The sequence below is a fragment of the Xiphophorus hellerii genome, chromosome 23 (genome assembly GCF_003331165.1).
Source record: "Xiphophorus hellerii strain 12219 chromosome 23, Xiphophorus_hellerii-4.1, whole genome shotgun sequence".
Classification (NCBI taxonomy): Eukaryota; Metazoa; Chordata; class Actinopteri; order Cyprinodontiformes; family Poeciliidae; genus Xiphophorus; species Xiphophorus hellerii.
In genome coordinates this window covers 14,686,990-14,702,825 of record NC_045694.1, presented here as the reverse complement: position 1 = coordinate 14,702,825, position 15,836 = coordinate 14,686,990, and the positions used below count along the sequence as shown (strand labels likewise).

Genomic DNA, 15,836 nt, shown 5'->3' with positions numbered 1-15,836 from the left:
CCAAATGTACCTGTTGTCAAGTTTGACCGAAACGACGTCTCCTCCGAGCAGCGAGGAGAAGAAAGAGATGGAGAAGTTGTGCAGCTGGTAGACTGCCACCTCCATCGGAGTCTTAGCGAACATCTCCGTGCTCATGTTGAGGACCACACTCGTTTGGATGATGCTTCTCGCCACGATTGCGACTTGGTCGGTCACCGAAGTGAGTCAATAAGTGAGGATCCGATTGGGATGATTCGGTTTGTTTGGTTCGTCGAGTTAGTAGCGCTGCACTGACTCCTCTTGTTCTCTATAAAGCCTTAGAGCTCAGTGCTGTGTCAGGGTTATATGTCAAGCTTCGCCGGTTTGTACGAGCGACTGTCTGTTGCTATTTCTGCCCCCAGCCGGTATTTGTAAGACTGGTTTCGTGACGCAAGCATAAATTATGCAAATTAGCTTTAGGGCAGGAGGGAGGGGAGAGGAGGAGGCAGAGCTTCTGTTGCCTTCCAGGACTGTCAGAAGAAAAGAAATCACTAATGAGCCATATTTTTGGGTTCTGATAAATACACCCCCCTCCTCTGCTTTTACATAATGCAACAGGGTACACTTTGTTCTGTACGGTCCATCAAGTGTCTAATTCACCCCGATATTTTTTGATAATGTATATAAGCTGTTTTATGAGAATCTGTTCACAGTAATTTTCATTCTAATGATTGCTTAAAATGGAACATGAACAAAATGATCACACATGATTGAATGTGAAATGGTTTCAATGCTACAGAAAGGTACCTTATAAGCATTTTTCACATTGGATAGTGGATATCCGGTGCATGTTTTATTTTTACTCAGAAACTTTTCAGATGTTCTTGAGAGCCAAATGACACAAGCACAATCCACTGCAATTTTAAAGTGTAATCAGTGTAATCAATGCATTATCATATTTTTTTATGCAACACGTCAGTTCTTACACAGAGCAACGGCTTTCACCAAAAGACAAAACAACCTCCTGGAGAACGAGTCTTAATATGAGGCTTTGAACGCAGCATTGCAAGTGCCCCGCTATTGAACTTCTGTTCTTTTCAAATGCAGATGCATGCATTTAACCCACAGACCGAGATGTGCTCCAATTCTAACCAACCTAGCATAACAAAATGAACTTTTGCATATGCGTAAACAATGTGCTGCCTTTGTAAACTAACGCTTGATTTGATCAAATGTCCCATGCACTGCGCAGTCGTCTTAATCAAATCATGATTCTCACGTGAATTGGACAATAAAATAGGGTACTTGTTTTATGTTTAGTTGATTAGATTTTCACTGATTTGCTCATGTGAGTTTCTTGTTATGGTGTAATTGATTCGCTGTGTGCAGAAATTGTTGTCAGTGTGATTCCCTAGTAACTTGGTATAGTAATGACAATAACATGTCTCCAGGCCTCGACCTACAAATTGTTTATCAAAAGGATCTATTTTCCATCCAAGCACGTGCACACTTACACTTTATTTAGGTATTTTTTCATATAGTTAGGTAAATTTCCTTAATTTAAGTCTGAACTGGATCGCCCTCTAGTGGTGGGAAAGTAAGTTACACTATACACTATAATGTACATAAGATAGCCCTTCTTTTTTTCTTGTGGGTTTTTTTCCAGTCATCCTTTGGCACCCAGTCTCAACTTGCTTTTCCTTCCTCGATGTTTAGAGCTATTAATACATTTACTTTATAATGTTTATATGTCACACTGCTGGAATTATATTTCTAAAGAGCACAACAAAAACGTCAGGAATATTTTAGTGATGTAAATAATGGTTATTAAGTCTGCAACAATCATCCCTATAACGGTGCAAACTATAAATAATCACTCAACAGTCCCTGCTCCCTGTTGCACGACCTTCTGCACTTCTGGTAGCATTTTGAACTTGTTACCACATGTGACGCAATTACATTAAGTCTCCTCCAAACTGTAATAGACAGATTGTGGGCAGCAGTACATGTTGATAAAGCACACAAAATGTCAACATATTTTTTTTCCACTGAGCAGCACCTGAATGTGTTGTTAGATGTGTTTATGATTGATGCAAAGTTTAACAGATTTTATGTCATTTCCTACAACTACTCAGCTGTCGCTCTGTGTACTCTTTTGTTGGTGTACTTTAGTGATACTGTATCAATTATGAGCCGGATATATATTTTTTGAAACACCTCTAGGTAAAACATTTTGTTCTACTACACCAGGAAGAACATTCAAAGTTATTCAGTAACTTCTGTGGAATTTTTCCTCTGAACTCTGAGAGCCTTCCATTTTTAATCATTCATATCCAATTGAACATAATCAGGTTTGTAATACAATTATTTGATATTTTGTTAAATTAATCAGTAGTAAAACCCATACAGTCAGAAAAAAAGACTACATTTACAGACATATGCATACCCTTTTAACTTATAGTTATAGAGTGGAAAGAAAATAAACTTTGTTTTTAAATTTTGTCAACAAAAACAATTCCGAAAGATGTGTTGTTTTATGTATTCCGCCTCCTGAATCAATATTTTGGCTCAAATTACAGCTGCAGGAACTGTACATATCAAGAGGCACACATCTTTGTGCCACTGACTTTTCAAAATACTTCAAACTTATTCTAGGTCTGGACTTTGACTGGGCCATTCTAGGGCATAACTACTACTCTGAGCAGTTTCCCTGTCCTGTTGAAGACAAGTATCACCATAGCTTGATGCTGCTGCCACTACCATAGTTAACTAGGTTGGTGTGTTCAGGAAGATACTGCTTATTTTTTTCCAGCACACATTACATTTTGCATGTTTTCTAGCCAGTTTTGGTCTTCTCAGTCCACCTTATTTAAAATGTTTATAATTACAAACTGTAATGACCACAAGCACTAACTTGGGATTGAGCACTACCTTGTAGACAACTGCAAACTTTAACACTGTTCCATAATGGACAGATTGTCAAATTATAAGATAAGATAAGATAAGATTTATTTGTCATTGTCATCAACAGATTACAACGAGATTGAGATTTGCTCGACTTGAGTTAAGATGCAGGTTATGTGTATATACGTAATATACCAAGATAAAGAAATTAATAGTACAAAATGAGAAATAAATAGACATCAGAAGATGGTTGCAGCGCCTGGAGGTGTCGCAACAGGATTTACATTTATAACAAAGTGGTGTCAAGAGCAGAAGTTCTTATGCCTTTGAATTTAGTGCCATGATTGCCATCAGGTAAAAACTGTTTTTTAGGCGATTTGTCCTGGTTTTTATTGCTCTGTATCTCTTGCCTGATGGCAGAAGCTGGCCATCAGGCAAGAGATCATGGCCAGGGTGTGAAGAGTCATTTAAAATGTCCAAAACTTTCTTGTGGAGCCTGGAAGTGTAAATCTGTTCCATAGTGGGGAGGGGGCAGCCTATGCAACTATTAGATGACATGTCACTAAATTCTGTCATCTGAGTAGATTTCTGCTACTCCTCAAGAATTATTGTGGACCACCTTGCTGCTTCGCTGATTAATTCTCTCCTCGTCTGGTCTTTTACCCTCTCTGCAACTCCCATGCTAGTTTGCTGTGCTCCTTGTGTTTTGTGACGTTGGTTGGTCACTGACATTTCACAAAATTCCTTTGTTGGACCTTCACAGAACAGCTGTATTTCTGTCAAGAAAAAAACTACAAACACATTGACTCTATTACTACTTAGAGGACCTTATGAAGCAGCTGACTGCACTAGATTTTATTTAACGGGAACAAAATTAAAGTAGTGAAATACAAATGCACACAACACTTTTGAGATTATTTGTGAAAAACATATTTAATAATTTATGTTACTTGTACTGCAGTATTGTGAGCTATCTTGTTTTGTGGAAAAAAAACCCAAATATGTTTAATTCAAGTGTGTGGTTGTAAAATGATAAAATTATGAAAAATGTGAAGGGCATGAATGCATGTACAAGTTCTTTTAGGCAGGAGTCGCACTTAATACTTCTATCTAGGCTGAAATTCAGTCTCCTAAACATATCTTATATGTACTGAACACATGGTGATCAAAAAGATGAATGCATACTTATTTCATTGCTTTGCCTCGTTTTAAGTTTTAGAAAAATAAATCTTGACAATATGTTTTTCACAGCATAAACAACTTCATTTAGCTTGCCAGCAGCCTGTTTCTAAACAGTTTTATGTGCCACATAGACATAATTTTGTTCCTTCTCAGTAGCTGAAGTGGCTCATATTTCTGATAAACCATTGGTGCCTTATCACATTTGATGCATGCCAGTATCATTCAGTGAGTCACATTACAGCCAGACCACAGTTTCCATCAGATGTCCAGAGTTCCAAAGCCAAACATGTCATAAATTATTGTTCATATGCAATAATGGCTGAAGAAGAAAGAGGGTGAGTCATGCTGCCAACTGTTAAGCTCCTGCCTCAAGCAACATTTCTGAGTTTTGACACACCAATTTCAAGATGTACGCATCAATAACTGCCAGAAATGCATACTGTTAAATCAACAGAAGATGTAAGCAAATAAACAAAAACAAGCACATTGTTTTGAGCTTGCTTTCTGGTCATTTTCCTCTCGTTTTCCATAAGTTTGTAATGTATGGCGTAGTGAAAGTGTGGTCCAACAATGTGGATAATTGCCACAGGCTGCAGCCAGAGGCAATCTCAAAGGAAGCTGGTCTCAAAGGAAGCTGTCCATGTGGGCAACAACACTAGCTACAAACCCTTGAATACTGAATGGTCTCCATAAACCAGCACACCCACAGGCAGTCATTACCACATCTCCTTCAGTGTCCTGAGCAACAAATAACAAGAAGGTTTGTGTTTTTCATATTTCTAATGAGATGTTTTATTAAATTTAACATGCTGTCAATATCTGTCATTTATTCAGAAATATTCTCTCTAGCAAAATGTTGTGCAGAAGATACAGAATATTTGATGAGATTTAACATGACGGGATTGGCATTGCAATTCAGTGTCCTTTGCTACTAATGCTCATAGATAAACAAGAAAATGTGCACATTTGTTTTATTAATGCAGCACAATTTTAGAAACTATTAAGAGCTTCGTAGAGCATTCAGCATTCATTAGTGTGGCAACAAATCACTAAAGGTGCAGTCATATTGTTATATATATATATATATATATATATATATAAATTGATGTTACATGGAACCAAATGTGAGGAACTTTAGCAGATGTATTTATTTTTTTTAAACGCCACAGTCCGTCACCTCTGAACTATGTGTGCTTCTTTTGATAAACCTCTGCTCTGAATAGTACATGTGGACTGGAATCAAAAGTGTGGCATTTAGTGTTCTGCTGTGATCGGACTCAGTTTGTCGCTTTTGCCTTTCTGTCATCATTTCTTTTTAGTAATTATGTCATATTATAATTTAGTCACTGATCAGCTACTTAAGTCACATTTACGTAAATTCAGTTGCGCCGACGCTTACCTGTTTTGACGCTCTCTAAAAGAAACTATGACAGTTTGGCTTATTAGGTGATCAAATTATAAGTTCTACAGGGTTAAGTAATGGGGCAAAGCTGGTCTTATTCAAATAGAAGGCAGGTATCTAATATTGTGTCAGGGTACGACAATGTGTCTAATATTAGGGCTGCATGATATTAGGAAAACATTTGATATGTGATAATACTGGATAACATTGAAGAGCAATATGACTTGCGATAAACATTTAATTAAATAATGTTAATGTCTTTCTGGTTGGGGTTCAAAAAGAACATAGACCCCAGAAAATAAGTAGATTAGCAATAGCAATAGAATAGCAATTGGAAAAATGGTAATCTATTCTTTATTTCTTAACAACAAGGTGTTATTGAAAAAGTTACTCCTGCCTGGCATCTGCTGTTTTGGTAGTAAAACAACTTAGCTAGTTGCTTAATGACTAGACTATCTTCCCAGCTCTGTAACTTTTATGTTACAGAGGTTGTATTTAATACAAGCTTAATACTGTAAGCTTGTATTAAAGCTTACAGAGCTTTAATACAAGATAGTTAAATAATTATAGTGACACCTTTGCTGTCCAATTAGTTCTTTGGGAAATGCATATTGCATGTCCCAGTAATATACGGATAAGGTAAATATGCTGTGTACAGTGCAATCCTACCTGGTATAAAGAATACTAAGTTATTTATTTCTGCTGTTTAACTGGAATAAAATCTATGTTGTTTTAGTAAAAAAGAAAGACAGAAAATATCCACCCACAACTCAAGATCTCTCAGTCGCTGACAAATTACTTATCTTCCGCTCCATTCATGTGCTACTCTGTCTTTGTCACTGTCACTCTCATGGCACCATCATGCCAAATGTCCTGCTCGAAACAAGACAAATTACTTTCCCCTCCTCTGCTGCACTCACTTACCGGCGATCCGGCCTTTTGAAGAGACTTGGTGAGTATGGGGGAGAGTAGCTCACAGTTCTGTCTGGAAAGCTGTAAGGGAAATGGGGATGATAATAAAAGAATCTCTGAGGTGGTTCGATCACCTGAAGAGGAGTCACAATCCTAGGAGAAGGCGGCCTTGCCCCAGAATAGGCAACTCCAGTGGGACACGTCTGGGACTGTCCCATCGTGGTGTTAGTGACTGTCAGGGCTGTGAGAGGCTCTTGGCCGTTTTCACACTGTTCTGTGGGTGTTTGTACCCAGGGAACTGCTTCCTCAGGGCACAAAGAGGCAATTGAGCAATGACGATACTTCTGGCTCTGCAGCCATGGCTCTGAGTGCCATGCTCAGACTGATACTTGTATGATGTGACTCCATTCTAGTGGAATACAATAGTCCTAGACACCCAGCGAGGATGACAGTTCTTTGAATTGGGGCCAATTGCTTCATGTATGCAATGCTGGAGTATCTCTCTCAGGCAGACAAAAGAAGATATTTCTCAAATTGCAGCTTCAGAAAGCAATTGCCATGCCGGTCTCTGTACTGTATTTTAACAGTAGTATTAAAGCTCGCTCAAAGTACATGTAAATATCGCAAACTTATCAAGAGCCTTCTGGGAAACTGAAATTGGTCAAATAACAGCTGACATGTCGACATTTGTTTGCAAGCAAATGCAAACTGAGACAGATTAATGACACTAATTGACTGTTATGTAACATTTCATATTATGTATGTGGTGTTAAGGAAATCCTTCAAAGTTCTGGGTTTGCCCGATGCATAAATCCTCTTTTGTCATCGGGGATATACTTGTTTGGAGAGTCACTGCTATGGAAAAAGAGCTCTAAGCAGCATTACTAAGCCAGTCTTGATTTGACAAATTGTACGCCTCTTTCCAGTTTGACAGCTTTGCATAAATATCTCACATCTCATTTTAAGCTTAATCCTGTCTGCTGGCAAGAATGTTGTGACATTTGACATCCCAACTACAGTGCAGATAAGTCTAGTGGTAAAGGTAGTCATGCAATGTAAAACTGGATTTTCCATTCCTGTGGACCATCTGTCAGATTTATAGACGCATCCTGTAATAATCTTTTAAACTATTCATTATAAAATTTTAGGTAATTTACAATTACAAAAAAGATCAGCAGCACGGGGGAGAGGGAAAAGAGATTCTTCTTCTTCTCCTGGAAATGTATGCCTTGGATGTGTCATTTACATCAGTTACTTTATGTCTTAAGTGTATGCTTATATTCACTCAAAGCACACTGAAGGACAGCATGTGGGCATCTCTGTTAATTTCCTGACCTATGTTCATCACATTTCCAATAGTAGTTCATCTTAATTCAGTTTTGAACTTGAAATGGACTATAGGAAAAAAAGCTTTTTTCATATGGTATCAACTGTGATTATGATTGTACAAAATACGACTATCCAAGAACATATACTGGTTGGTATAAGTTGTTTATTTATAGTCTCTTCTAAATTAAATGTAATAAACAATCAGGTTTCATTAAAGTCTGCATTAATGCATGTACGGTACCATAAATTTAGACCTTCAGCAAAAAGGATCTTTTGCTGGAACTAAAGGAGGGGCAAAAAGAAAATGTGGCAAATGGCGCTGTGATCAGTATCGGAGCAAACAAGCTTGGGCACTTTGTAACTGCAGACACCAGGATATGTCTCAACAAAAGTCAGGTGTTTTTGGGTCACATCGTAAAGAATTACCCTGCAATATCCCTGGATATTTAAGTGTACACTGCAAGTCAGCTATCAGAGTTGTTGTGAAGGTGTCTACATCTTATTTAAGCTACTTAAGCCTGCATCATTTGAGTAATGGCTCTTTCAAGCTGAATGATGCACAAAAACTAATTAAGAAGAAAACCAGTCAGCTACATGCTGCATGCTCCTAGTCACCAAGTGTTTTATTGCAAATTATGTCATCTGTTGAGAGTCAGAGAGTAATTATGATGAGCAACCTTGATACGTTGGCAGATGCAATTTTTTGTTCTGAAAAGAAGAATCCTGGGGCATGCACAATCTTTTGCATTCATATTTAACCAAATGAAGATATCATTGAACAAAAAGAGATAAGGACTCTTGATGGGATATTCTTTTTAAAACAAGTTTGTTGTTTTTTGGTTCTTTCATGTATTTTTCTATATATCTTTTCTCATGTAATTTTCTTTCCCATCGTATCTCTTCTTATTTTTTTCCCTGTCTTGTTTCTGACTGAGTCTGCAGCTGTGTGACCCAAGTCACCAACAACTGGAACAACAGTGGAGCAACTCAGGCCATCGATGAGCCGCCCCCTGGCGTGCGATTATGTGCTTAGTTCTGTTTTTGTTTTCCAGTGTGCACGCTGATGCATGGCGCTTGCTATGAGGGGCCGTTTAGGACAAAATTTACGTTTTGTCTCTCACACACTACCAAAAAGTCTCGCATACTCCAAAAAAGTAGCCACGCACACTCCAAAAAATTACGTTTTGTCTCTCACCACACTACCAAAAACTCTCGCATACTCCAAAAAAGTAGCCACGCCACAATCCAAAAATTACGTCGTGGTCTATCACCACACACTACCAAAACTCTCGCATACGCCAAAAAATGCCTAGCACAATCAAAAAAATTACGTTTTGTCCTCACACACTACCAAAAAATCACGCATACTCCAAAAAAATAGCCCGCATACTCAAAAAAATTACGTTTTGTCTCTCACACACTACCAAAAACTCTCGCATACTCAAAAAAATTACATTTTGTCTCTCACACACTACCAAAAACTCACGCATACTCCAAAAAAATAGCCTCGCACACTCCAAAAAATTACGTTTTGTCCCTCACACACTACCAAAAACTCACGCATACTCCAAAAAAATAGCCTCGCATACTCAAAAAAATTACGTTTTGTCTCTCACACACTACCAAAAACTCACGCATACTCAAAAAAATAGCCACGCACACTCAAAAATTACTCACGCACATTCAAAAAATACTCAAATTGCGTATACACACACTACTAAAATGTCACACACACACACACAAACGTTAACTTTCTCGCTCACATACACTACTATCAGCTCGCTCACATACACTGTACTAACAGCTCGCACATTCACAAACGTTAACTTTCTCGCTCACATACACTACTACCAGCTCGCGCACATACACACAAACGTTAACTTTCTCGCTCACATACACTGCTAACAGCTCGCACACACACAGACGTTTATCTCTCACATACACAAGACTAAAGTTGAACACACACACAGTACTAAGACTCGTTTTATGTATGTGTGAGAGCGAGACTTTTTATGAATGTGTGAGAGCGACACTCTTTATGAATGTGTGAGAGCGAGACTCTTTTTGAATGTGTGAGAGCGACACTCTTTTTGAATGTGTGAGAGTTGTCACGGAAGAGGCGGGGCATAATTTTTGGATCAAACTGCGCATGCGTAGATCCTAAACTATAAGCTTCGATTGTTGACTCACTGTATGTTCTATTACTTAGTATATTTGTGCTTTTAAATATATATAGAACGTTTAACTTTCTTGTAGATTAAATGTGCTATAGAAATAAATGAATCTGATTGATTGATTAAAAATAGCAAAATTGCTGTAGTACAATCTGTCCACTGGGTGCCAGTATTACAGGAATTATTAACCGGCGCCAACTAGTGCCGAAGAAGAAAGAGTTTGCTATACCGAACATGGCTAACTCTAATTCGAAACGAGAGAGAATTGGTCAGGCAGCTGCCATTTTAAACACCATTCTATCTTCTCCGGAGGCAACCAGCACTTTGACAGGCGCATTAAACGATTCAACGACTGCCCGCAGTGCTACAATCTGGCACCCAGTGGACAGATTGTACTACAGCAATTTTGCTATTTTTAATCAATCAATCAGATTCATTTATTTCTATAGCACATTTAATCTACAAGAAAGTTAAACGTTCTATATATATTTAAAAGCACAAATATACTAAGTAATAGAACATACAGTGAGTCAACAATCGAAACTTATAGTTTAGGATCTACGCATGCGCAGTTTGATCCAAAAATTATGCCCCGCCTCTTCCGTGACAACTCTCACACATTCAAAAAGAGTGTCGCTCTCACACATTCATAAAAAGTCTCGCTCTCACACATACATAAAACGAGTCTTAGTACTGTGTGTGTGTTCAACTTTAGTCTTGTGTATGTGAGAGATAAACGTCTGTGTGTGTGCGAGCTGTTAGCAGTGTATGTGAGCGAGAAAGTTAACGTTTGTGTGTATGTGCGCGAGCTGGTAATAGTGTATGTGAGCGAGAAAGTTAACGTTTGTGTGTATGTGCGCGAGCTGGTAATAGTGTATGTGAGCGAGAAAGTTAACGTTTGTGTGTATGTGCGCGAGCTGGTAATAGTGTATGTGAGCGAGAAAGTTAACGTTTGTGTGTATGTGCGCGAGCTGGTAGTAGTGTATGTGAGCGAGAAAGTTAACGTTTGTGAATGTGCGAGCTGTTAGTAGTGTGTATGTGAGCGAGCTGATAGTAGTGTATGTGAGCGAGAAAGTTAACGTTTGTGTGTGTGTGTGTGACATTTTAGTAGTGTGTGTATACGCAATTTGAGTATTTTTTGAATGTGCGTGAGTAATTTTTGAGTGTGCGTGGCTATTTTTTTGAGTATGCGTGAGTTTTTGGTAGTGTGTGAGAGACAAAATGTAATTTTTTTGAGTATGCGAGAGTTTTTGGTAGTGTGTGAGAGACAAAACGTAATTTTTTTGAGTATGCGAGGCTATTTTTTTGGAGTATGCGTGAGTTTTTGGTAGTGTGTGAGGGACAAAACGTAATTTTTTGGAGTGTGCGAGGCTATTTTTTTGGAGTATGCGAGAGTTTTTGGTAGTGTGTGAGGGACAAAACGTAATTTTTTGGAGTGTGCGAGGCTATTTTTTTGGAGTATGCGAGAGTTTTTGGTAGTGTGTGAGGGACAAAACGTAATTTTTTGGAGTGTGCGAGGCTATTTTTTTGGAGTATGCGTGAGTTTTTGGTAGTGTGTGAGGGACAAAACGTAATTTTTTGGAGTGTGCGGGGCTACTTTTTTGGAGTATGCGAGAGTTTTTGGTAGTGTGTGAGGGACAAAACGTAATTTTTTGGAGTGTGCGTGGCTACTTTTTTGGAGTATGCGAGACTTTTTGGTAGTGTGTGAGAGACAAAACGTAAATTTTGTCCTAAACGGCCCCTCATAGCTTGCCGCACTTTTGTATGCCTGCGTGGCCTGCTCATGCACGTCCCACTTTGTCAGCAGGATCTGGATTTAACTGGATGATAGGCACCCTGCTAATGCTCACTGTCAGTGTCATCCAAACACTGAGTTGTTCCCACAGACTCCTGCAGGCTCCTCTGCTGAGCCTTAAAGCTATTTCTTTGTCACCTGTGAGATGACGATGGAGTCGTGACTAAGTTCCCATGGATAATTTTAAGTCACTGGCGGTCATTCTGATGATAAGATATCCAAATGACCAAAAGTCACACATTTCTGCAATAAGACAATGAACTGAGAAAAAATGGATGTAATAGGATGTTTGTCTGATGTTTTTCATTAGTTTCATGCACCTGGTGAAAAAAACTGTGCACATACTGTGCATTATTTTCTTGGATATGTAGGACAACTCACTGGAATCAGTGACTAGTTGTGGCTTCTTCCACTGTTTTTTATATTAGCCTGAGGATGTTACATCAGACTAATCTTTGCCAGCAACACAACTTGTGTTATACACCTCTGACAAGACCGCAGTAACTCAGATCACACAACTGGAGCTCTAAATTATGACAAAAATGACAAGTCAACATATAATCCATCAACTGAATGTATAGAGAGTATTTTCATTTAAAAAGCTGTCAGATGCAATATGCTCATCAGGTAATATTCTATCATAGAAAGCTGAAAAACTAGGAAATGAACATTAGGAGTGTGCAAAACCGAAAGAAAAATTAAAAGCAAATTTAGTGTATTATTCCAAATATCCTTATTTTACACATGAGGTGCTTAATTTTGAAATATTATAAGTCAACTTCAATACTCTCATGTTGTTTCTGCAATAATCCAATCTAACACTGTAAATTCACTTATCCAAATGCCACCATGGCTTGTGTCTTATTGACAAACCTCATCAGACTTTGTCTAAACTTATCTTCTTTCTTAATTAATTATCTGAAGAAATGAAAGTCTTTCAGCAACACACCTGTTTGCAGAAGCATTTCAGTAAGAGTCAGTGGGGTTTAAGTAAAGCAAACCTTTTTTTTATTTAGTCGTCCTTTTGTTATTCTTTACAACTGTCTCTTATTTTGAATACAAAATAGGAAACAAAAATTTTCAATTTAAATCATATTTAATATATAGTTATGGAATTTAAAATTCATTTATTTACACCATTTTATGCTTCCTTTGGGAGATATGACCACTTAATTATGTTTAAACTTAAAGCAAAGCACTAACCCCAGAAATAAAGCTAAGCAGGGTTCACACACCTGAACATCTATAAATTCAGCCAAGCCATAAAGGTGCTTTTAAAATTTTCACTATGAAAAGAAACTTCTGCTTCCTATCACCAGGGAACCTGATATAACATAGTGTTGCTGTGACGGAGTACAATGGGGGACTATTCAGCACCTCTTGAAACGCTCTCTTTCAGCAAAACGTAAAGATTAAAACCATTGAACGCTGAACTATTAAAAAGCGCCAGGCCAATCAGATCTCCACAGAAAGGCACAGTGAGAATCTCACTCAGGAAAGTTGAGGCCTGAGAGAACGTGATGATTGCAATATTTCCACAGCCTGTCTGCATGGTGAGAGTCCCCCACAGCGTGAGACAAACAGGGACAGGGACAGATGTGAAGACTCTTGAAAGGAAACATGTTGATTTAGAGCAGAGGAAAGCTGGAGGCATCTTTGTCTACTATAAAAGACAAACCGAAATGTGTGTCCAGCTGCCGCCCACCCAGGCAGGTACAGTTTCTGAATCACATGAATATGACTACAAATAAATTTACTTACTTTTGATTTCATGAACTAGTTGCATTGGGGAAAAATAATTATTCTCTTAATAGCAATGCTTAATATTTGTTCAAAACTGGATTAGAGCATATTTTACACATACATGACAAGTAGAGTTGGCTCCTTTGGATAGAATAATTTAATCAGATCTATCTTTGCAATATGTTAAAGCTGTGACCTGAATTAATCTACCAACAATTTGCTACCCTGCTCTGTTTCTGCATAATATGATCTACAATGTTTAGATGAGCATCTAATGTTTGCTGCTTGTTCCTCCTGACTGAACGAGTCAGTTATCGCAACAAAGTCTACCCAACAACTAACCGATATGGTTGATAGGTAGTCTTAGATCCTGTTTACCTACTTAAATCTCTCAAAAGAAATTCAAATTTAGACAAATAGACAACAGGATGTGTTGTAAAACAAACTCATTTAAGTCACATTTCAGAAATTTTATCTCTGGGAGTCAGTTAATCACGATCATTGATAAATCAATTCATTTCCTCCTTTCTGATATGCTATTGAGCTGAGAGTCCCAAAGCATCCTGCACTTGTCAATTACATGAATCCTTGAAACACATTTAAGGATTTGCACAATTTTAGGATGAGACTGAAAACAACATTTGAACCTGCAGCAAGAATATCCAACCGTCTGATATTTCCTATGGTAACGGTATGACAGTTGTGACAATCAAGATATGATAGTGTTGCACTTTCACTGTCTTGTTAGAATTTTCTACTGCACAGTGTGTTCTGGGTTTAAGATGGCCTATTATAACAAACACAGAGTTCTTGCACACCTCGAAAAGTCTTTAATTTCCTTTAATGACATCTAAATTAGTTTGGGTAAAAGAAAAACAACTATGGAAAAAGTTTGATTTCTGGGTTTTTCCTTTTCTTTTCATTTTCTGAAGGACAAAAATGGACCTTAAATGCAATGTTTTTACATTTATCTATTATTAATTGACATTCTTTATCTTTGATTTGCCTCATCAAATCCCGATGTTGAACAGTTTACCTTCTGACATACTGACTGAATGAATCATTTTACAAGTATTTATTGCATCCTAGTCAGAATCAGCTACGAGTCATTCTGACAAAGCAAATGTTTCTGTTCACATGTGTTATCATTTCTAATATGACTTAGGAGTTACTGTAGGAAGCATTAGAGGTGGAACCAGTTTGTCCATTGTGAACTGTAATAATAATTTAAGTTGATGGAAAACCCTTGATCTAAGAAGAATAATTTACTGCTTTAGTGATTAAAACTAGCTAAGGGCTGAAATTATGTAATTTCTTATTTGGAATACTTTAAGCATCTTTTCCATTGAACAAACAGAAAATGCTGGCGATTGAAGTCGCTGCTGACCTCACAATTGCTTACAGGACACAGGACAATCTGTAGATGCATCTTGGCTTATTTAAAACCCACACAGAGGGTAAACAAATCTGCTATCATGGTCATTTTAGGCTCAGGCTGAAGCACCTCCACCGTGTACACAAGGTGTCCAAAGTTCACTTTTAAAACCAGGGAACATTCTTTTATCTGCTCTGCACGCACACTTCGTGCAGGTACACTGATCAGCCATAGCCCAGTGCAATTGAAGATGTGCATTCAGGCATGCATGTTAGCAAGATTTCCAACAATGCATGCAGGCAAAAAGTACAAGTGTGCATCATGACACAAAGACATACGTGCGTGCAAAGAATACATGGGAATGCAAATTATAGATCAGCGATGTATTCAGACGAAGCTCAGACACACATGCAAATGCAAAGACCCCAGTCTGCCTTTTCTCTGCCCATGTTGTTTTGTACCTAAACTTAACTTTGTGATAAATTTTAGCTCTTCTAAAACTGTGATCTTTTTGGATCACAATAAACATCTTAAAAATATGTAATTGACAATATAATGATTAATGGTAGCAGAAGTGGAAATGAAGCAAAATGGCTTCTGGAATTGTCTCTCACATCGGTCAATTAAAAAAATCATAACAAAAATGAATGTGCCAGCAGACAAAAACTCTGTTGCAGTGAAAACTGCTTCTGACGTGACACATCTTATCAGATCTGGCACTTGAGTGAGAAAGTGTGCGTAAGAGTCGTTTATTGTTTCAAAGAAGTGCAGATTTCTGCACGTAAGCAGTATTAGGGAGCCAAGAAGTTGTCATTTTATCTCAATGCTGAAATCACCAAGATCATACTTTGATGTATGAGCTTCGCACCATGATGGTAGTGTGTCTGTTTTAAGCTGACACATCAAGAAAAAGGCAAGGAAATTGCAAATAAAAAAAATAATTTTAATAATAAATGCAACTGCTTGTAAATGGCGATGGAAAATATATATTTTTTAGACCTGGAATGTGGGAAGAAATCATAAAATTAGAGAAAACACGACTCAGAGAGACCCACTAGCTCA

General features: G+C 37.9%; 1 protein-coding gene across 3 annotated transcripts in view; it reads right to left on the bottom strand.

The window, feature by feature from the left end:
- The window catches only part of tsc22d3 (TSC22 domain family, member 3), a 37,701-nt gene that overhangs the window by 2,672 nt on the left and 19,193 nt on the right, over positions 1–15,836 (bottom strand). Inside the window, exon 2 of one of the 3 annotated variants that reach the window (XM_032554577.1) lies at positions 6,371–6,439. The exons of 1 other annotated variant lie outside the window; for it this stretch is intronic. In XM_032554577.1, the coding sequence (XP_032410468.1) occupies positions 6,371–6,439 (69 nt within the window). Of the gene's footprint in view, positions 1–10; positions 382–6,370; positions 6,440–15,836 lie in introns of those variants that run through there. One more of the 3 variants, XM_032554579.1, reaches the window with a different exon arrangement.